At 51.2% G+C, this 20,350-nt stretch overlaps 1 protein-coding gene across 4 annotated transcripts in view; it reads left to right on the top strand.

The window, feature by feature from the left end:
• The window catches only part of IQGAP3 (IQ motif containing GTPase activating protein 3), a 40,157-nt gene that overhangs the window by 11,859 nt on the left and 7,948 nt on the right, over positions 1-20,350 (top strand). For 2 of the 4 annotated variants that reach the window (XM_036834406.1, XM_036834398.1), the window contains exons 10-27: positions 294-457; positions 978-1,065; positions 2,675-2,838; positions 4,373-4,530; positions 6,243-6,364; positions 6,467-6,630; positions 8,037-8,127; positions 9,019-9,186; positions 9,279-9,418; positions 9,523-9,693; positions 12,825-12,908; positions 13,068-13,139; positions 13,241-13,310; positions 16,026-16,234; positions 16,946-17,098; positions 17,394-17,557; positions 17,895-18,119; positions 18,986-19,126. In XM_036834406.1, the coding sequence (XP_036690301.1) occupies positions 294-457; positions 978-1,065; positions 2,675-2,838; positions 4,373-4,530; positions 6,243-6,364; positions 6,467-6,630; positions 8,037-8,127; positions 9,019-9,186; positions 9,279-9,418; positions 9,523-9,693; positions 12,825-12,908; positions 13,068-13,139; positions 13,241-13,310; positions 16,026-16,234; positions 16,946-17,098; positions 17,394-17,557; positions 17,895-18,119; positions 18,986-19,126 (2,548 nt within the window). Of the gene's footprint in view, positions 1-278; positions 458-977; positions 1,066-2,674; positions 2,839-4,372; positions 4,531-6,242; positions 6,365-6,466; positions 6,631-8,036; positions 8,128-9,018; positions 9,187-9,278; positions 9,419-9,522; positions 9,694-12,824; positions 12,909-13,067; positions 13,140-13,240; positions 13,311-16,025; positions 16,235-16,945; positions 17,099-17,393; positions 17,558-17,894; positions 18,120-18,985; positions 19,127-20,350 lie in introns of all 4 variants that reach the window. The other 2 variants (XM_036834389.1, XM_036834378.1) reach the window with 1 other exon arrangement.

The following is a 20,350-nucleotide window of genomic DNA, read 5'->3' as shown; positions in this document are numbered from 1 at the left end:
GGTCCTTCAAGAAGAGAGTTTGGAGAATGGATGGGGGTAGGGGATCAGGGCAGGAGAGGCTGCTTGAAAGCCCAGGATGGAGTGTGCCTCTGCCTTTTTAGGTCAGGATATCCTCAGGATATGGGTGGTGAGATGGGAAGGCTGTGAAGATCAAGCTGAAGAATTTGGGCTGGGCCCTAGGAGCTCAGGGGGCAGGGGTGAGGGTAACCCTGGGCAGGCAGGAAGAGGGCTGAACTGGGGATGTTAAGGGGTGGGCTTTCTCACTATCCATTATGGAGTCTTGGTCTTTTCAGTCCATGGGGCTCTAGAAGTTGTTGATGATGCCCTGGAAAGACAGAGCCCTGAGGCCTTGCTTGAGGCCCTTCAAGACCCTGTCCTGGCCCTGCAAGGAGTGAGGAGAGACTTTGCAGACTGGTACCTGGAACAGCTGAGCTCAGACAGAGAGCAGAAAGCACAGGTCAGGCTCTGTCTATGACCTGCTACCTCCTCTATCTGACTCTAGGATGGGGGAGGGCCTCACCACTGTCAATTCTTTGTATTCAGTAAGTGCTGACTACACGTTTAAATGGTTAAATTACCCCAAAGCCTAATGGACCAGACTGATGAGCTTCTCCCTTCTGAGAATCTCTCATACTGACCGGGGGGGGACCCAGGGGCAGTCCAGTAGGCAGTGATATGCTCCCCCATTGCTGAATTGAGACCTCAAGTTAGCAGTCTTATTTTCAGTGCTGTTGACTTTCTCCCTGACACTATATTTGTGTTGCCGTGTTGTTATTTCAGATGCTTGCTGGGTAAGAAAGAGCCAGAGGTTAGAGATGAGTTCTGAGGGATGGGTGGGTCAGGCTAGTCTGCCTAAAGGGGAGAGGTGGGATTGAGGGTGGGCGACTGGGTGGACCTGGGGCTCATGCTGGCAGCTCCTGAAGTATGTTCATGGTCCCAGGAGGACTCTCTTCTACTGCATCTCTTCCCTCTTGCAGGAGCTGGGCCTGGTGGAGCTTCTGGAAAAGGAGGAGGTCCAAGCTGGTGTGGCTGCAGCCAACATAAAGGGTGATCAGGAGCAAGCCAGTAAGTCATCTCCAGACTGAGACCTGGTCTGGGTGTATCACTGGCTCTTGGGAGAGCATGTAACTCCTTTGCCAGCCTCTGTGTAGAGCAAGGTAGACTGCTGCCCGATTTTCCAGCTCCCCACCTAGTGTGCCCTATTCCTGGCCGCCTGGGGGGATGCTACAGGTAAGTTCATTAAGGCCCTGGAGACAATGACAGTCAGTACTGCACCAGGCTGGACTTCTAGGGCAGGCAGTTTCCTTCTAGGCACCTCCCCTGTATTTTGACCGTTTCAACTTGGTTGAGTTCCTTTGGCTTCTGAAATATAGTGATGGCCCAGATGAGAGAGAAACTCATGATCCAGCTCAGTTTCCCTTAAAAACATGAAATACAAGTATAATTCTTTATTAAAAGAATGTGGGTTAGCGATTGTCTCCCTCCAAGGGGATCAATCTGGGTAGCAGGCGTGAAGAGAAATAGAGTGCCGAGGCGCCACACAGCAGCCTGTGGACACCACACCTGGCACGAATGCTTGCCTCTGACTGGACTTGCTCAGTCGCCCTTCACCTTTGTCTGGCAGGGCTCTCCGTGGCTATCTCATGGAGCCCCCAGGCCGCTCCTGGCTAACTGCCTGCTTATCGCTCAGTTCCTTGCTGTTGCCAGAGTGATCGCTCAAGCACAGATCTGATCTTAGCTTCTTTGTTGAACATCTTCAGACCTTCATGGGTTCTTCCATATTTCTCCTAGACTTTAGTCCCATCTCTTCAGCATGGTAGGTGAGACCTTCCAGATGTCTCCCCCAACCCTTCTCTTCACATCCCACCGGCCCAGTTGAGTCAGATGACCTCTTCTTCCTTGACTGCCCACAGCTTTGCCCACTGCCAGGCCTCTGGTCCTCTGGATTACAGTTCTCCCACGTTTTCACCAGTGGAAAGCAGATGAAAATATCCTGCAGAGCTGCCTCAAATGCCTCCTCCTCTGTGAGATCTTCCTACTCTCTCCCCCTAGAATCCCTCCTCCCCCGCGCTGCCAGTGGGTTTGCGGGGAGGGGAAGTACCTCTCACATAGCAGTGACAGCAATGCAGTGTAGGTAATTTTGTATCCTTATTTTTCCCCAGTGGATTTTGTGCTCCTTGATGTCAATGCCCATATCTGCTTGGCATTTTATAAGCCCCAGCATTTGAAAACTAAAACTACATAGATACACCAGGGCCCCTTTTTAGCTTGCTCTCGCCCTTTGCAGCCCAAATGGCTCCACCTTGGAGCTAGTTCCCTATTCCTCTGCGCTGTCATCAAGATTTGGCCCCTGGAGCCCCTTGACTAACCTTATCTTAGTTGTGCTACATAGCCTCCTGTCAATCTTATGCTCACCACCCTAGGAATTCACCTCTGCTATGACAGCCACCTGCTGAGCTACTCAACTTCTAGGCCTGACAAATTGCTTCTTCCGGAGCCTCTTCTTAAAGCGACCCAACCCCTTTCCCTCCTGAACATTTAGAAACGCATTTTGAACCTAGCAGAGGTTCAAAGCCATTTCCCCTCAGAGATCACCAGCAGAACCTAGTTAGCCAGGAGAGTGGAAATAGCACAGGATGCCCAGCCTGTACAGCCTCTCCCTCCTCCCCTGCAGTGCTCCAGGCTGTGCAGAGGATCAACAAAGCCATCCGGAGGGGCGTGGCAGCTGACACCGTGAAGGAGCTGATGTGCCCGGAAGCCCAACTGCCTCCAGTGTACCCCTTTGCATCAGCTGTGTACCAGCAGGAGCTGGCAGTGCTCCAGCGGCAGCAGCAGGGGGTAAGCCCTAGAAATGAGGATCCAGCTCTTGGGTTCCCAAGGAGCTGGAGGGATCAGAGCAGTCAGTCCAGAGCACCCATGAGGGCACCCTTAGATGCTGGCAAGAGATTAGGAGTGGGAGGTGGGCTACCATCCTTGCCATCCTGAGTGTATTATAATAGCAAATACCTTGGAGCAAACACTGCTTTAAACACTCATTTAATCCTAAAAGAACCCTATGGGGTAAGTATGATTATTTCCATTTTAGAGATGAGGAAACGGATACAGAAGTTAAGTAACTTGCCCAAAACAGCTGTGGCTGGCAGTGCTGGGAGTGCATGCAAAGCTGAATATACTTGAAGCCTATGTTTTTAACCACTCTGCTGTCCCACCTCCCCCTGTCCGTACAGCTTCTCTGACGGTGAGGTGATAGGGCCCTCCTGTAGGGACTTCCCAGCCTGTTGGAGGAGTTAGAATACACCCGAGGGTCCAGGCAGAGACACAGGGAGGAGTAGATGATGTAAATGGGAGATGACTTCACACTAGGGAAATGGAAGGGGCAGAGCTCAGGGTAAGTCTGGGAAGGCTTCTCGGAAGAGAGGAGACTCAATAAAGAATCCTAACCACAGCAGGCATTTATAGAGCATCGACTCCAGGCATGACACTCAGGAAGTGCGTGGTCTCAATGTATGAGACTATAGTACAAGGGAGCATAAAATAAGTCCTAAGAAGTAAAGCATAGCGACTAATGTGGACTTTAGAGCCAGAATCCTTGAGTTAAATTTCAGCTCTACTGCTTCCTAGCTACATGACCTTGGGCAAACTATTTACCTCCTCTGCCCCTCAATTCATATATAAAATGGGAACAATAATATACTTATTTCATAGGATTGTTGTAAGGATTAAATGAGTTAACATATGTGCTTAGAAGTGAGCCTGGCGTGAAATTTTTAGCCATCATCATCATCATCATCATCATTATTATTATTATTATTATTATTATTATTATTTGCAGCATTCTATTTGTAGAGGACAGGAAGGGTGCTCCAGACAGGGAACAGCACAAGCAGATATTTGAGAAGGAGGAGAAGACTGGGCAGGGAAGTGGCCCTTGGGTGTGTAGTACAGCACTGAGGAGCCCACATAATCTTGCTCTCAGTGTGCCCAGGGCCTAGTGCAGTTCTTGGTGTGTGGTAGGGACCAGAAAGGAGCAGGTAGGACTCACTGGTTGAATGTGGGCTCTGGTATCTGGCAGTTAGCTTTAACTTATATTACTTGACTATGGGTTCATCTGTGAAATAGGGATATTAACAATACTTACCTCTTTGGCTTGTTATGAAAGTTAACTGATAATGTGCACGAAGTACTTATACATTGAGCACATAGTAAGCATTCTCAAGTATTAAGTATGATTAATTAGTAGTGAATGGATTAGGCCATAGGTGTTTTGAGACAGAGACTCTGGGATGTGGGAGAGTCTTGGGGGCAGGATGGCAGGCAGACCCCCGAGGCCCTTCACCAGCCCGCTAGGGAATCAGCCCTCCCTCTGTTGTAGGAGCTTGGCCAGGAGGAGCTCTTCGTGGCCGTGGAGATGCTCTCAGCCGTGGTCCTGATCAACCGAGCTCTGGAGGCCAGGGATGCCAGCAGCTTCTGGAGCAGTCTGGTGAACCCCGCCACAGGGCTGGCCGAGGTGGAAGGAGAGAATGCTCAACGGTGAGAAAGGTTAAGGTTTAGCCAGCCGCATGTTGAGAGAGGGGATGGGTGGGTGATGGAGGGAATGTAGCCAAGAGTCCAAGTTCCTGTGCTCGGAGACTAGCCTTCTGCATGATGCCCTGTTCTCCGGCACAGGCCCACCCTCTGGGTCTATTTGCAGTTCCCTGGCCTGTGTTTCTCCTGGGAGTGGGTGGGTTCACAGTCATTCCCCTTTCCTCCATTTATTTAATCTTTTATCACAAAGGTTTGAGTACCCACTCATGTGCCAGATACTATTTTTTTTTCCAATTATTTATTTATTTAGTTGCACCGGGTCTTAGTTGTGGCCCGCGGGCTCCTTAGTTGTGGCACGTATGCTCCTTAGTTGTGGCCAGCAGTCTCCTTAGTTGTGGCATGCAAACTCTTAGTTGCAGCATGCACGTGGGATCTAGTTCCCTGACCAGGGATTGAACCCAGTCCCCCTGCATTGGGAGCGTGGAGTCTTAACCACTGCTCCACCAGGTAAGTCCTGCCAGGTACTATTCTAGGTGCTGGGAAACAACAGTGAACAAAACACAGTTCCCTGCTCTCATCTAACTTATGTGCTAGTAGAGGGAGACAGACAAAAAACAAACATGTCAAATGATTAGAAGAGCTATGGTGGTTAAAAAAACAGGGCAAAGCAGATAAAGGGTGGGGACATGGTAAGGGCAGTTTGTCTCTGCTACATAGTATGGTTATGGAAGCCTTCTTTGGTAGGGGGGTCATTTTGAGAGAGACCTAAAGGGCGTAAGTGATGGCCATGAGCTATCTGGGGCACAGACCCTGAAAAAGAAGTGTCCTTGGTGTGTTCAAAGAACACAAGGAAGCCACGAGGCAGAGTGGAGGGAGGGAGGGAGAATAATGGGAGAAGAAGTTGCAGAGGCTGGATCATGTAGGCCTCTGGCTTTTACTCTGAGTGAGGAAGGAAGCCACGGGGTGGGGGAATTTGAACGAGGAGGGAGGTGATCTGACCTACTTTTAACAGGATCACTCTGGCTGCTGTGCTGAGAATCGACTACAGGGTTAGAAGGGAAGAAGCAGGGAAACCTGTTAAATGTCTATTGGAGTAACCTGGGTGAGAGTTGATGGAGGCTTGGCCTAGGGCGGTAGCAGTGGAGGTGGTGAAAAGGAGCCAGATTTTGGATATATTCTGATAGCTGAACTGACAGGATTTGGTTATGTGGTGGATATGGGGTGTGAGAGAGACTAGAGATGGGTATGACTCCCAAGATTTTTGGCCTGAGAAGTTGGAGTAAACATTTACCAAGATGGGAAAGACTGTGGGAAACGCAGGTTGAATGGGGGGGATCGGGAGTTTAGATGTTTGCTGCTGGGCTTGCGGTGATTTTTGGCGTTCACGTGGAGATGCCGAGCAGGCAGCTGGCATTTATGAATGGGCTATTGGTGTACTTTTTGGAGTCATTAGAACGTGGTGTTTCAAGCCATGAGATTAGGTGTGAGCATGGAGAGAGAAGAGGCCTGAAGACTGAGTCTTGGGATGCTCCGACATTTAGAGGTGAAGGAGGAACCAGCAGAGGAGACTTAGAAAGGACAACCTGTAAGGCGAGACGAGAACCAGGAGAATGTGACGTCCTGGAGGTCAAGTGAGGAAAGTAGTCCAGAAGTTTCCCCTGACCTCTGGCTGATGAGGCACATACTACCCCCCTCATTCTCGCTCACCTTGCTGCCAGGTACTTTGATACTCTGGTGAAGCTGCAACAGGTGCATGGAATGGATGGGGCCTTCCTGAGCTGGAATGATCTTCAGGCCACCGTGAGTCAGGTCAACGCCCAGATCCAGGAAGAGACCAATCGTGAGTGGAGTCCAGGACTGGGGGAAGATGGCCCAATGCGGACAGCCCCATCCCTTAGCCGTAAGTCTGGGCCCTCGGCCCACCTAGATCTCTCTTTCCCAGAGGTCCTTGCGGTCAGCCTCATCAATGAGGCTCTGGAGCAGAACAACCCTGAAAAGACCCTCTCCTCCCTTCTGCTTCCTGCGGCTGGCCTGGTCGATGTCAGCCTTCCTGTTGCCCCTCGGTACCATCTCCTCCTCGTGGTGGCCAAAAAGCAGAAGGCCCAGGTGAGGCTTGGGCTGGCTGGGTTGGTCACCAGAGCAGGAAGAATATCCCCTATGGGTAGAGCTGTGCCCAGTATGCACCCTGGGAAAGCCAGTCTGATGGACACTGTCCCTTCTGGGGATGCGAGGCAGTGGGGGTTCTGATCTGGCCTTGGGGGAAGAAGGGCAGAGTTCTGGTTGCCAGCACAGAGCGAATGGTGGGGGCCTTGTGCGTGGGAAGAGCACAGGTCTGGGAGCCAGAAAACCCAGACTGGATTCCCTGCTCTGACACTCAGTGACCATGTGACTTACAGCAATTCCCTAACATCCCTGAGCTCTCCTTATACATCTGTAAAATACTACATGCCCTGGTTCTACCTACCTACTGGAATGAGGGTTAAAAACCAAGTGAGTTGAAGAATGTGGCAGGGTTTTAAACCTGTAACATCCAGAGCAGGCAGCAGCGTAGAGAGTGGCTGAGGACAAGGACTCCTGCATCCAACTCCAGGTTGCATCCAACTCCAGGTTGCATCCAACTCCAGGTTGCATCCAACTCCAGGTTGCATCCTGGCACCTGACCCTGCACATGTTACTTACCCTCTCTGGGCCCCAGAGAGGGGTCCCTCACCTACAAGCTTGTGATAATAGTGAACTTGTCTCAGAGTTATAGGGTTTAAGTGAGGTAATATGACAGGAGTACTAGCTAAGGTTGATGGAGTTCTAACTCTGTTCCCGAGCATTGTCTTATGTGCTTTGCAAGTTTTAGTTCATAAGAAAGTGCTTTGGAACACTGCCTGGAACACAGTGCTCAATAAAATGTTAGTTTAGAACGTTCACTCTATTAATGAGGAGAGCTGGGAGGGAGTAGAGTCTGGGGTTGGGATTGGCTAAAGCAAGGGAGGGAACAAGCCTGACAGCGTGGCAGGCACAGGCTCACCTGACCCGTGGTCACATGCAGTCTTCCCACTGCCTTGTGCGGCAGAGGAGCGTGGAGAGGAATGGGAAGGAGAGGGTGGAGGTCAGGGTCAGATGGGCCCAAGAAGCCATAAGTTGAGGCGTAGGGGAATGGGGAGGAGGGGCAGGTAAGTAGGGCCTCTGGCGTGGGCTCTCCCTGGACATGACTGAGGCACAAGGGCAGGAAAGTGAGCTGTTGAGAGGGTGGTGGATGCTGAGGGTTTAAGAGGGTTCTGGGGGTGCTGTGGCCAAGCCGAGTTGATGCTTGGCCTGAAAGCAGGGTAGGAAAGAACCTTGTGAACTGGCAGCTGTCCAAGGAAGCCACAAGGCCATGCCCATGCAGGGTAGGCAGAGGGGAGTGGAGGCTGCTACCCTGTGGCTCCCAATGTGGGCCTGCAGTTTGGCTCCCCTGGGCAGCTGGGCTTGGGGAGACCAGCCTGGGCTCTCATCTTGTCCCATCTCTCTCAATTTACCAGGTGACAGGGGATCCTGGAGCTGTGCTATGGCTGGAAGAGATCCGCCAGGAAGTGGTTAGAGCCAACCAGGACACAAACACAGCTCAGAGGAGTAAATGGGCGGGGGTGGGGGCAGGAGTGGAGGGGAGAGGGGTTGAGGGAGGCGAGGAGATGTGGGCTCGGCGGGAGCCTCCCCAGTCACCTCCTTCTCCATTTCAACCTCTGTGGGGAGGCAGGCCAGAATGAGAACAGGGCTGCTGCTTTGACCGTAGGATGGATTTCCTAGCAGTCAGCCGGGCAGGAAATCCTCAGGAGTCGAGAGCCCATAGTCCACCCACTGCCTCCTTCTGTGCCTTCCTGTGTACACTTTCCTCCTGCAATGTGAGCATGTGAAACCACGTGGGGGTCAAAAACCCATCCCATTTTCTACTGGTAGCTTGAGTCTGGGTTCCAACAATCAGCTCTGGTTAGAGAATGTTTAGTCTTGAAGTTGGCGAAGAGGGGTTGGCTTTGAGGAAAACTAGGCAAGGTCAGTACAAATAGACACTGGTGTTACTTCTGGTGTGGGGTGCTGATGGTGTTAGTTTTCAGTGTCTGGAGTCCATCTGTCCATCTGTCTGTCTGTGAGTGACTGGAAGGCAGGGACTGCATCAACTCCCCCCACTTCTTGGACTTTATTCTCCTCCTAAAAGACTGTCTTGAGGCTCTCTGACCATATCCTGCCCTGGAGCTTCTGTACAAGCTGACTTTCCTTTTACCAAGCCCCAGCCCAGCCCTACACGGCCTTCCTCCAGGAAGCCTTCCTTGGTTGCTACCTTTTCCTCCAAGCACAGCTGCATGCTGCTTCTTTTCATCTGTGTCCATCCTGGGATGTCCTTGTCCCTTCCATCAGGCAGAGTGGTTTTGTGTCCTTCTTCTCTGGATCCCTTCCCAACAGACAGGACAGGGCCTCTGGGAGGGGCTCAGGGAAAGATTGACCACTTCCTCCCAATGCCCCTATTAGTGGCTCTTGGTGTGGCCGCCATCAATCAGGCCATCAAGGAGGGCAAGGCAGCCCAGACAGAACGGGTGTTAAGGAACCCCTCCGTGGGCCTCCGATGGGTGGTTCCTGACTGCGCTGACGGGTACCAGCGAGTCCTGGAAGATGCCATGGCAAAGAAGCGGCGCCCAGGTAGTGGCCTTACCATGCCCCTCCCTTCTCTGCATGCCTCAGCCACCTCTAGCCTCCTCTGAGCCTTCTCTGCTTATTTGGTTTCTGCTTAGGGGATACGGCGCTCTGGGTTCAACATGTCATGAAGGATGGTACCGCCTACTACTTCCATCTGCAGACCTTCCAGGGGACCTGGGAGCGACCCCCCGGCTGCCGCCTCAACACCTCCCACCTGACTCGGGAGGAGATCCAGGTTGGTGGGCCCCTGCAAAGGAGGGGCCTCATGGATGGGAAGTTTCCTGCGGGAGAGGCTCGCACCCACCAGGACACCAAAGGCTCTCTCTCCTACTTCCGCAGTTGGCCGTCACCAAGATCACCGCTGCCCACGACCGCCAACAGCTCTGGAAGGCCAATGTGGGCTTCATTATCCGGCTCCAGGCCCGCCTCCGCGGCTTCCTCTTTCGGCAGAAGTTTGCTGAACGTTCCCACTTTCTGAGGACCTGGCTCCCAGCAATCATCAAAATCCAGGTAGCAGGCTCTGGCCATCTGAGGCTTCAGGGCCTGGACGTATCTGAGCTTCAGGGTTTCCTCCCCACTTACTTTTTGCTGAGTGGAGTTGGGATGATCTTTTGGCCTCTGAACAGTAGTGGTTCTGAACAGTAGTGGTTAAGAGCATGGTTTCTGGAGCCCAGACTACTTGGGTTTGAATCCCCGTTCCACCAGGTTAGCTGCATGACCTCAACAAGTTACTTACTCTCTCCCAGTTTCCTCATCTGAAAACTAGGAATCTGGAAATTGTAGCACCCACCTTATAGGGTTGTTCTGAGGTAATATCTAAAGTACATCTAAACAGTACCTGGCAGATAGGCAAGAGCATGGTATAAATGCTGGTTACTGGCATCATCATCACCATCCAGAGGGTATGAGAGCTGCTTTTTAGCTTCTCCAGGGGGAGAGTAAAAGATTTAGTGAGACCTCAGGGTATAGACCCCAGGAGGACTTCCTGCCTAGAAAAGGAGTAGTGAAGAGGTGGTGGTGGTTAAACAGAAAAGGGGTGGAATCCCTTAGGGAAAGAACTCTACCTTTTCTCTCCAGCCAGCCTTTCCATTTTTATTCTCCCAACCTGTGGATGGTCCAGTGTGGCCTCTGAGACCAACCCCCAAGTAACTGGGGCACGAGGCCAACTGGGAAGAGAGGCCTCGGGCCCAGGCACTTTACAAGCCAGGAACAGTGGGAGCTGAGCAAACAGAGCTCCTCAGGCAGATGTGACCTGGAGGGCCTCGTGGCAATGTTGGCAGTGTAAAGAGACTTTATTTAATGAACACCTCCAAATGCCCAGTATCTGCGAAGGATGCCACTTGGCACTGGGCAAGGGTGAGAGATGGGTGTGAGAGACACAGGTGAGCGATCACATCTCTCCCATCGCAGGAACTGGAATACAGTGGATGTGAGGTATTGTGATAGTAGGGATGCAGAGATAATACCAGAGAACCCCAAGGGAGACAGAAGCACAGACTGAGACTGGCCAATGGCCCTCGATTATGATCTGGGACATGTGGTGGTCATTGAGAACTCAGGCTTTGGAGTCAGAGGCTGCAGTTTGCCTCTTGGTCCTACTACTTCTGGGCACCTTACTTAAGCCTCTCCAGCACTCAGTTTCCTCATTCATAATGGTGGTGCTCGCCTCATGTTGATTGTGAGGGTAAAGTAGGAAAATTACATGTAGCACTTAGTGCAGTACGTACTCTATTGGTGGGAGCCATTATGAGACGTTAAATTTCGGGGCATTGGTCCCAGAATTCAAAACAGAACCTTAATAATCAGCATTTAGTGGTCTAAATCATAGGGATTCCTCCCTCCTGAGCACAGCCTGGAATTTCACACCAACTCTAAGGAGCAGAAAAGCCACACCAGCAGTGGGAGAGGGCACAGTGTCGGAAGGCGAGTTTGCTACTGATCCTGGATCTGTGCCGGCTCTGGCCTGGGTCCAGGGAGACAGAGAAAAGGAGAGGGGGCCCAGAGCCCCAGGCTACCTGCTCTCCAGCTAGGGGGAGTGAGACTCAGAAACGAAGCAGCTTGGGTGTGTTGAGACTTTAATCTCTCCTGAGAGGTCTGACCCTGGCCAGGACCCCAGTCAGGGTCCTGAATTCTGACCAATCCAGATTGGGAGGCCTTCTCTTTAAGGAGCAGCCACGTGGGGGTGGGTAGGTGGTAAGAGCAGAGAGGAGACCTCTCTGCCTTTCCCCACAGCAACTGACAATATGTCAGGCAGTACCTGGAGTAGGAGGGGAAGGAGTGCTGAGGAAAGGCACAGACTTGGGGCTTCCTGGCCTCTAGGCTCCAAGATGGGCAGCTGGTATCATGGGGCCAAGCTGTCTCTTTTATATCCTTTCCCAACAGAAGAACAGTGTAAGTCTTAGGGGAAAGCCTGGCCAAGAGAGCTGGCTTTAGAAGGGGCTGGGAGGGACAGTTGTCTGAAAGGAGATGCTCTTAACGCACCAAGCCATGGCAATGTCAGCGGCAGAGTGTTCTCCAGGGCCTGAGCTCTCAGGAGATGTTTAACGTGTTCCCTAAAAGATAGGATTTCAGTAGGTAGAGACAGGGCTGAGGTGAGGGTGGGCATAGACAAAGGTTCAGGGGCAGAAGATCATAAGGCATGTTTAGAAGAAAGTGAAATGTCTGAGGTGGTTAAAATCCTTAAGGAAGTAGGGATCAGTAGACAGATAGGAGTGTGGGGTCAGATGGTTGAGAACTTCTGGAAACTTTGGGGCTGGAAGAAACATGGTCTAAGTGGTACTTTAGGAAAATTAATCTCACACAAGCTTGGGGTGAAAGGGAAGAGGCCCCTAGGAAGGAGACCAAAACAGAAGGGAACCATGAGATTTGTGTCTTAGGGACCGAAGGGGATGTGACTTATGGAGGAGATGGTCATTTAGACCCTTTGCAGCAGACTAGCAGTGGGGAGGGGCATCAGCCTGACAGCTGAATTACTGGGGGCCTTGGAGGGAAGATTTGCTTAGAGCTGGGCTTCAGAGCTGAATGGTAGAGTTGTAAAGAGAAGGGTGAGTTATGAGAGCATGAATGACCTGCTGCCCAGATGGCCACTGGCAGAGATGGTGGGCACACAGCTCTGTGCCTGCATACACTTTCCACCTGTGCCACCATGTGCCTCTCCAGACCATGGAGTGTGTGACAGAGTGTAGGTAGTCTTTATGTCGGTGGATTAGTATGTTGGGGGGGTTATGGTACATGCTGTGGTGAAGCTGGTGAGTAGATGTATGCTTTATTAATATCTTTTACGCTTTTATCTTAACAGTTGTTTCTATGAGGAGGTGTTGCTTAGCATGAGTGTGTATGTTTGATTGCATGGTGCACGCGTGAGTGTGTGTGTGTGTGTGTGTGTGTGTGTGTGTGTGTGTGTGTGGGACCAGGGAGTGTGACAGAGGCTATGATTGGCTACATGCAGACGTTTGGTCTTCCCCATGAAGTTGGAAGTTCTTTGAGAACAGGGCCAGTTTCCCCTTCCTTCCCCCTCTACTTTCCTGCCTCCCCACACCCCCCGCCCCTTCCCTGGAGATCCCAGGACGAGGCTTTTCCCACAAGCTTCTCAGGCCAACAGGGACCAGCTGGGGTTACCGCTTTTTCCCTTCTGATCTCAGGCTCATTGGCGGGGTTACAGACAGCGGAAGATTTACCTGGAACGGTTGCAGTATTTAAAAGCAAACACGAATGCTGTAATCAAGGTAGCTATCATGATTTGGGTGGGTTCCTGTCTCTCTTGAAGGACTCTCTGAGAACAGTTTTTAGTCCCCTCACCTCCTATGACCTCTAGAGATGGCTGGATTGGCCTGGAGGGCGGGCCCCGAGCCTGGAGCTCTGAGGCAGTGTGTCTCTGCCCCCAGATCCAGGCTTGGGCCCGGATGTGGGCAGCTCGGAGGCGATACCGGAGGCGTCTGGGCTACTTCCAGAAGAATGTGAGTGTCGTGCCACTCTCCCTGTCCCCATATCCAACCTTTATCCATGAGCCCAGAGCACAGGCAGCCAGCAACCCTTTTCCCATCTGTGTTCCTGGCAGGTTAACTCCATCGTGAAGATCCAGGCATTTTTCCGAGCCAGGAAAGCCCGGGATGACTACAGGATGTTAGGTAAACTGCCTGGCTTCCCTCCTCTGTCTGTGCACGTGTCTGTCTTTGCGAGTTTCCTGGCTTTCAGCAGTTAGCAAGGTAGAAAGTCACATGACCCCACAGCTCACAAACTGGGACCTTAGAGAAGTTGTCTGGCCTTCTTAAGCCTTTTTCTCTCACCAACAGCTGATATCCCCAACCTTGAGCTTGTCTTAGGACCCAGGGTGGGTGGAGGAATGAGGAGATGTGCTCCTGCCTTTGCAGATACCCCAGTTTGATGGGAGGGATAGGAAGGGAGGTCTAGATATCCCTCCTGGGGCCACACAGCGGGTAAGGGGAAGGTACAAGTTGTCTGTGCAGGAATGTGGAACAGAGGTGGTAACAAAAGCCCCCCTGCCCCACCCCAGTAAGAGATAGCCTCATCACAGGAAAAGCCCCTCTAACAAGGTTCTGTCTGTACCTCTGTACCAGTCTTAGATTATCTTCCTGTTGCTGCCACACAAGCAAAAAAAAAAAAAAAAAAAGAAGAAGAAAGAAAGAAAGAAAAGGATCTTTCTCCTCTCCCTAGAGTTCCAGCCTTCCCCCACTTTGCCCTCTTCCCTGACCCATGATTCCTCCACTTCCCGCCCTCTGTGGCCCAACACACAGGAAGCCAGGCGAGGTACCTGGGGTCCTCTCTGCAGTGCTAGGGAACTTGAGGAGGAGCGCTTGAGGGAGCTCCATCTTCCTGCCCCATGGCTCCCAGTAGTTGGGCATACATCTAAAGCCTTAAAGAGGTCCTTCTAGGCTGCCCTTGGCTCCTGTTCTTAAAGCCCAGAAACCCAGCCTTGGAGGTCCCCCTCCTTTTGGTGAAGCGGACTAGTGGTCTATCTCCAGGTTTGCCTCCAGCCCGTGGGTTTCCGAAGAGGTAGGCCCCTTTCCTTCCTGGGCCTGAGGCCACACCTGTGGGCTTCAAGGTTGAGTACACTGTTCAGGAATCATCTCCTTCACCTCCTTAGTCCGTCTTCCCACCCTGTTCTGCCGGCAGGGGTACCACCTGCCCCTCTCTAGCCATCTGCTTCCGGGCAGCTAGCTGCTTTTCCCTCCTTACCTCTCCCCAGCCTGGCCCTTTCTGTTTTTTCTCTTGCTGTTGCATTAATACCACTGCCCTGACCATCCTTGATCTCTTTTTCTTCTCTTTAATTTATAGTTTTTCTGGAAGAACTTGTTTTTACCAGGTCTGTCTCCCAATTTCATTAGCCCCAGCTCCACTCAGGGCACTGCCACTTACTAGCCGTGTGGCCCTAGGCAAGTTACTAAACTTCTTTATTGCCTCCATTTTCTCATTTATAAAAGGGAGATAATGATCAGGTATGGTTGTTGTGAGGATTAAATGAGTTAAGGTGCTATATCTCGTGAATCCAAGATGCCATCAACTGTCTTCCATTGGTTGATCCATTCTTCACTCCTCAAAGATCTGTCTTCCACACAATAGCCAGAATTGTCCATTAAACCTCATGATCTTGTCACTCTCCTTCTTAAAACCTGTCAGCGACACCCCATTGCCCTGGGGATAAAGTCCAGTCTCCTAAGCACAGCTTCCAAAACTCTTTGATCCAACCTCTCCCTGCACCTCTGACCTCACTGACCCCCAGCCCTGTCCCTCAGCACCTGCGCCCTCCACACTGTGTTACAGACATGATGGACTTCTAGCACTTCCTAAAACAGCCAAGTGCACTCCCTCTCACCTCCTTTTCACAGACATCAGGTTGGGTCTCACCTCCTCCCGGAAGCCTTTCTTCACTCCGCAGGTGGCCTTTGGTGGCCCGCTTTCACTTTCCCAAAGGTCCCCATGCTTGCCCCTCTCAGAGCACTAACCACACTGTAGTGAATTGTGGTTTATTTGTCTGCTTCCCTTACTGGACTGCCTTTAAGGACTAGGCCTAGTTTTGTTTATCCTCCAAATCTGACTCCTTCATTTCTTACTAGCTGTGTAACCTAGGGCAACGTACTTACCCTTTCTGTGCCGGAGTGATTTCCTCAGTAAGTTACAGTGTGCTGACCTCACAGGGTTGTTTTAAGTATGTTAAAGCACTTAGAACAGTTTCTGTTCCATAGTGAACATTATATGTCTTAGTTGATATTTTGTTGTTATTCCCGGCAGCTTAGCTCATAGGCTTCTCTTTGCTCAAATATCATTCCAAAAGAGATTCAAGGAGAATCCCTCTAACTCTGACCTCCCTATATTATAAAATCCATTGAACGTTCCTTCTATCTGTGCTCCCCCGACGCAGACACTCCTGACGGAGGAGGGTTGTGTGAGGGTCAGGCAGGGCTGAGTGGAGGCTGATAGGTGGACGTGAACTTGGGATGAAGGATGAGTAAGTTGGCCCAGCAGGAGTAGGGAGTGAATCAGAATAGGGGGGCCTAAACGGATCATCAGAGGATGCTAGGGCTCTGACTTTGGTGTGGGAGGTCACCGAGATAGACCCAGGTTGGGGGTGAATCCAGGCAGGGGAAGGACAGCTCTTGTGTCATCCCTAGTTATAAGATAAGGAGCTCAGGGACAGGACTGGCTGGGAGGCTGCCTACTGCCCTCCAGCTGCAGGCAGAACTAATTAGAAAAGGACTGGGCTTGGGGACCTGCTAGCCTCCAGCAGAATGGACACTGAGGGAGGGATTACTGGGGAAGGGGGCTGGCGAGGAAGCCTCTAGTGAAGGCATGTCTAATCCCGGCGCCTCTTCCGTTCCCGCCAGTCCGCGCGCCCCATCCCCCTCTCAGCGTGGTACGCAGATTTGCCCACCTCTTGAATCAAAGCCACCAGGACTTCTTGGCTGAGGCAGAGCTGCTGAAGCTCCAGGAAGAGGTGGTCAGGAAGATCCGGTCCAATCAGCAGCTGGAGCAGGACCTCAATCTCATGGACATCAAGATTGGCCTGCTGGTGAAGAATCGGATCACCCTGCAGGTGAGGGGCCCACTGGCCCACCCTTCTCCCAAATCTAGCTGCCCCTGGAGAGGTGATGCTGGCCATTCTCTGGTTGCTAATCAAATATTTTTTAAAGGTCTGGATTTTATCACATGGCTCAGGTCCTTGTACAGTGGTCCTCTGCCCTTCTAGTAATTTGTTGGGGCACATGATATAGCAGAAAGAGCACTGGACATAAAATTGGAATGGCTGGCTCTGCTGATTCCTAGTGATGGGACTGCGGGCTGGTTGTTTAACCTCTAGGTCTGTTTCCTCATTAGTAAAGTGGGAATAATGAGAGTGCCTACCTCACCAGGCCAAATGTAAAAATAGATATGAAAACTCCTTAAACTGTAAATTACCATACAAATATGCAGTGACGGGGTGGAAGTGATATAGTGATATCTCCACCTCAAATCTGTACAACAGTCTAATAAGAAATAATAGCAGAAACGAATAGACATGGTGCCTCAGTCTGGTAACCCACTTCTCTTTGGGGACTCACCCTGTGACAGCAGAGGTGCCAGATGGAGTCTCGGGGCAGTGGGAGGCCCTTTCTCACCCTAGAGCTATTTATCTCCCTTGGCTCATTCCTTGAATACCTTGAACAGCAGAAAGCCCTGGCTCTTCAAGGCACTGATTCTAGACCATATGTTCTGTGCTCTGTGCTGGCCTGGGTTGGTTGTATCACACGCTCCCCCGCCCCTGCAGGAAGTGGTCTCCCACTGCAAGAAGCTGACCAAGAAGAATAAGGAACAGCTGTCAGATATGATGGTTCTGGACAAGCAGAAGGGATTAAAGTCGCTGAGCAAAGAGAAACGGCAGAAACTAGAAGCTTACCAACACCTCTTCTACCTGCTCCAGGTGAGCAGAGGACTTTGGAAGGAGATATCTCCACTATCTCCTGAGGGTCTGGGACCTGGAGGCCTTCATGTCTGTGCCTTTACCTGCAAGTAAGGTGTTCTTCCCTACAATCCTAATGCCTTGTACCCAGGGAAAGAGACTACCTCTGTTCATTTGTCTGGAATGTTCCCAGTACCGCCCAGAAAGTGTGACAGTGTTCTCTATTCCAAGTTCCAATCAGCAAAGCCTTTCTTTATCTGATCACTAGTCCTCAAGGTGCATTATCAGCTATTCCTATCTCCCCCACTGCGTACAGACTCAACCCATCTACCTGGCCAAGCTGATCTTTCAGATGCCGCAGAACAAAACCACCAAGTTCATGGAATCAGTGATTTTCAGTCTATACAACTATGCCTCCAACCGCCGAGAGGCCTATCTCCTGCTCCAGTTGTTCAAGACAGCACTCCAGGAGGAAATCAAGTAGGTTTTCCAGATGCAAAGGAATGGGAAGAGAATGGGTGAAGAGATGCCACTATTGGCTCCTTCACAAGGTGACAATTTATTGAGGTTTGAAAGTAGAAATGGAATCAGAAGACCTCTTTTCTCTGCCTCCCATGGAGACAAGACATCTCCTGGGACAGCATGCAGGGAGGACATGCGCTGACATGTTAGCACAAAGGCCGAGACAGAGATAACAAGACATTCCTTAACAGGAGGGATACCAGAGCAGGCTTTAAAGAGCCAAAAATCTCAAAAGGAAAAGCAGCTATTTTACACAGAGGCAGGAGACCAGCTTCAATTACCTCTTGACCCATAGGTCGAAGGTGGAGCAGCCCCAGGACATGGTGACAGGCAACCCAACGGTGGTGAGGCTGGTGGTGAGATTCTATCGTAACGGGAGGGGGCAGAGTGCCCTGCGGGAGATCCTGGGCAAGGTGATCCAGGATGTGCTGGAGGACAAGATGCTCAGCATCCACACAGACCCTGTCCACCTCTACAAGAGCTGGATCAACCAGACCGAGGCCCAGACAGGGCAGCGCAGGTGAGCAGACGGGCAGAGGGAGAGCTCTCTTTGATCAGCTCAGTCTGGGGCCTCACTGGGGAAGCTTGAGTGTGCTTTGAAGGTGGCATATAAATGAGCATGCTGATTTATGCAAATATGACACCAGCCCTATAGGATGAAATATGGTAGCCTTTAGACCCCCTCTGGTAATTAACATGGAACTGCTGTAAATGACACCAGACCTGGTGCGCTTAACATAGAATGAGCACAGATGAATATGCAAGTGTGTTTAATTGCCATGTCAGTGCTTGCAAATGATATGTCAGATTTACTGGGAGTTGGGATATGGACTCCTTATTGATAGGAGTATAGTTGAATATTCAGATTTATAGATGAATAAGCAAATGAGATAGTGGGAGAAATAAGTTGGCCTTATAGATTGGAGGCATTAACTCAGGTGCATAGGTACTAGGGAAATGGAGCCGCTGAGGAGAGTAGGCAGCGCTGGTGGCTTCTCTGGGTGGCACGCAGGCATATAGGATGGGGGTACTGCAAGGCCTGGCCCAGCCTTCCCCACCACCACAACTACCAAAGATATGCAGGGTGGCCCTGGTCTCCTCTGGTTCCCCTTAGGATCTTTCCACAGACTCCAGGTCCTCCATTTCCTCCTACACTCTTCCACCTCCCCCTGGGTGCTCCACCTCTTTCTTCTTCCACCCACATCACTCTAGTCCTCTCCGAGTCCTTTCTCTTATTCTGGCCTAATCCCCTTAAGCATATGCTGGGCTGCCCTCAGCGTGTATGTATGAGATCTTGTTGTTAGATGAATTTAGGGGGTAGAGCCTCAGGGAGGAGAGGCCATGGGAGGGGCTTCTGGCTGATACCTTGTCTCTCTCTGCCCATAGCCACCTCCCCTATGACATCACCCCAGAGCAGGCCTTGAGCCACCCCGAGGTCCAGAGACGACTGGACATCTCCCTCCGCAACCTCCTTGCCATGACCGATAAGTTCCTTGCAGCCATCATCTCATCTGTGGACCAAATTCCGTATGTGTACCAGCCGCACACCAGCCTAGGCACAGGATCTCAAGAGGGCCAGGCCACGATGGGGAGAGCAGAGCAATACTGAAGGATGGAAGCAGGAAGGGAAACTGGTCTCGAGGTGCTCAAGGGCTTCAGGAGATGGGTGGAGAATGCCCAAAGCCCCGGCTAGAGACTTGCGCTGGAATACAGCACGCAGGTCTGTGTGGGCAGTCAGGACATCACTGGGCCAGAGAAGGGAACCTCAAGTGATTATGGGGACGTATTATTGTCTGAGTGTAAATGGTGGACAATATAAAACTCTTCAGTCCACAAAGTCAAAAATAAGAAAACTTCAAACCAGTAAACACTTGATAAAAGTCCTTTCCCTTCTTAAAATTTAGTCAATAATTATTTTTTGAAAAACAGATGATTGAAAACGGTGAGAAGGTGGGCCTCATCTAGATCATCACTCAGCCAGCCAGCCTTTCTGGGGCTCAGTGGTGCACGGGGCAAGGTGGGGATGCTGCAGAGGGGAGCCCACAGAGTTCAGTGCCCTGCTCCCCAAACCTGGAGGACTGGATTAAGGATTTAAAATTAGGATTCAGAAAAGGTTGTCCTAGGACTAATAAAGGAAAGTACACAGTGAGCTGTAAACTTCTGTCCCTGACACCCTAGGAGGTGGAAATAGCTTTTAAAGGTATTTAATTAAATTTGTAGGTGGCACACCCATAATAGGAATAATAATTAAGTCTAGCATGTCTGAATAGCACTCTACCATTACTTTCACAGACATAATTTCACTTGATCCTCATAAAAACCCTATGAGATAGAGAGGACAAGAATGAACATTCCCATTTTTCAGATGAGGGAACAAACTTATAAGGGGAGCAAAACAGCCTAAGCTGACATCTCTGGTTAGTGGTGGAATCAGGACTGGACGCTTCTACTCCAGTTCATTGTGCCCTCGGCCCCTGCCTCTAGCCCAGACCAGGCCCTTCATAGATGCTCTGTGATAACAGCCTCAGAGCCTCCCAGGCTGTCCTGGGATGGGATTCTGGCTGTGGGTGTCAGACACCTAAGGTACAGGCTAAAGGTGCCTCTGTGGGGAATGCGGGATGAATATTGGGATCTGGGGTGTTTCCCAGGGGAGACTAAAGGGGACCAAAGAAGAGGCTCTCAGGCCAGGCTGGAGGCTGCGTGAGAGCTTAGTGGCTGACCGGGCCCTGGTCCTGGGTGCTGACATAAGGG

The sequence above is a fragment of the Balaenoptera musculus genome, chromosome 1, assembly GCF_009873245.2.
Source record: "Balaenoptera musculus isolate JJ_BM4_2016_0621 chromosome 1, mBalMus1.pri.v3, whole genome shotgun sequence".
Lineage (NCBI taxonomy): Eukaryota > Metazoa > Chordata > Mammalia > Artiodactyla > Balaenopteridae > Balaenoptera > Balaenoptera musculus.
The sequence above is the reverse complement of the archived record's forward strand: the minus strand, read 5'-3'. Positions and strand labels throughout refer to the sequence as shown.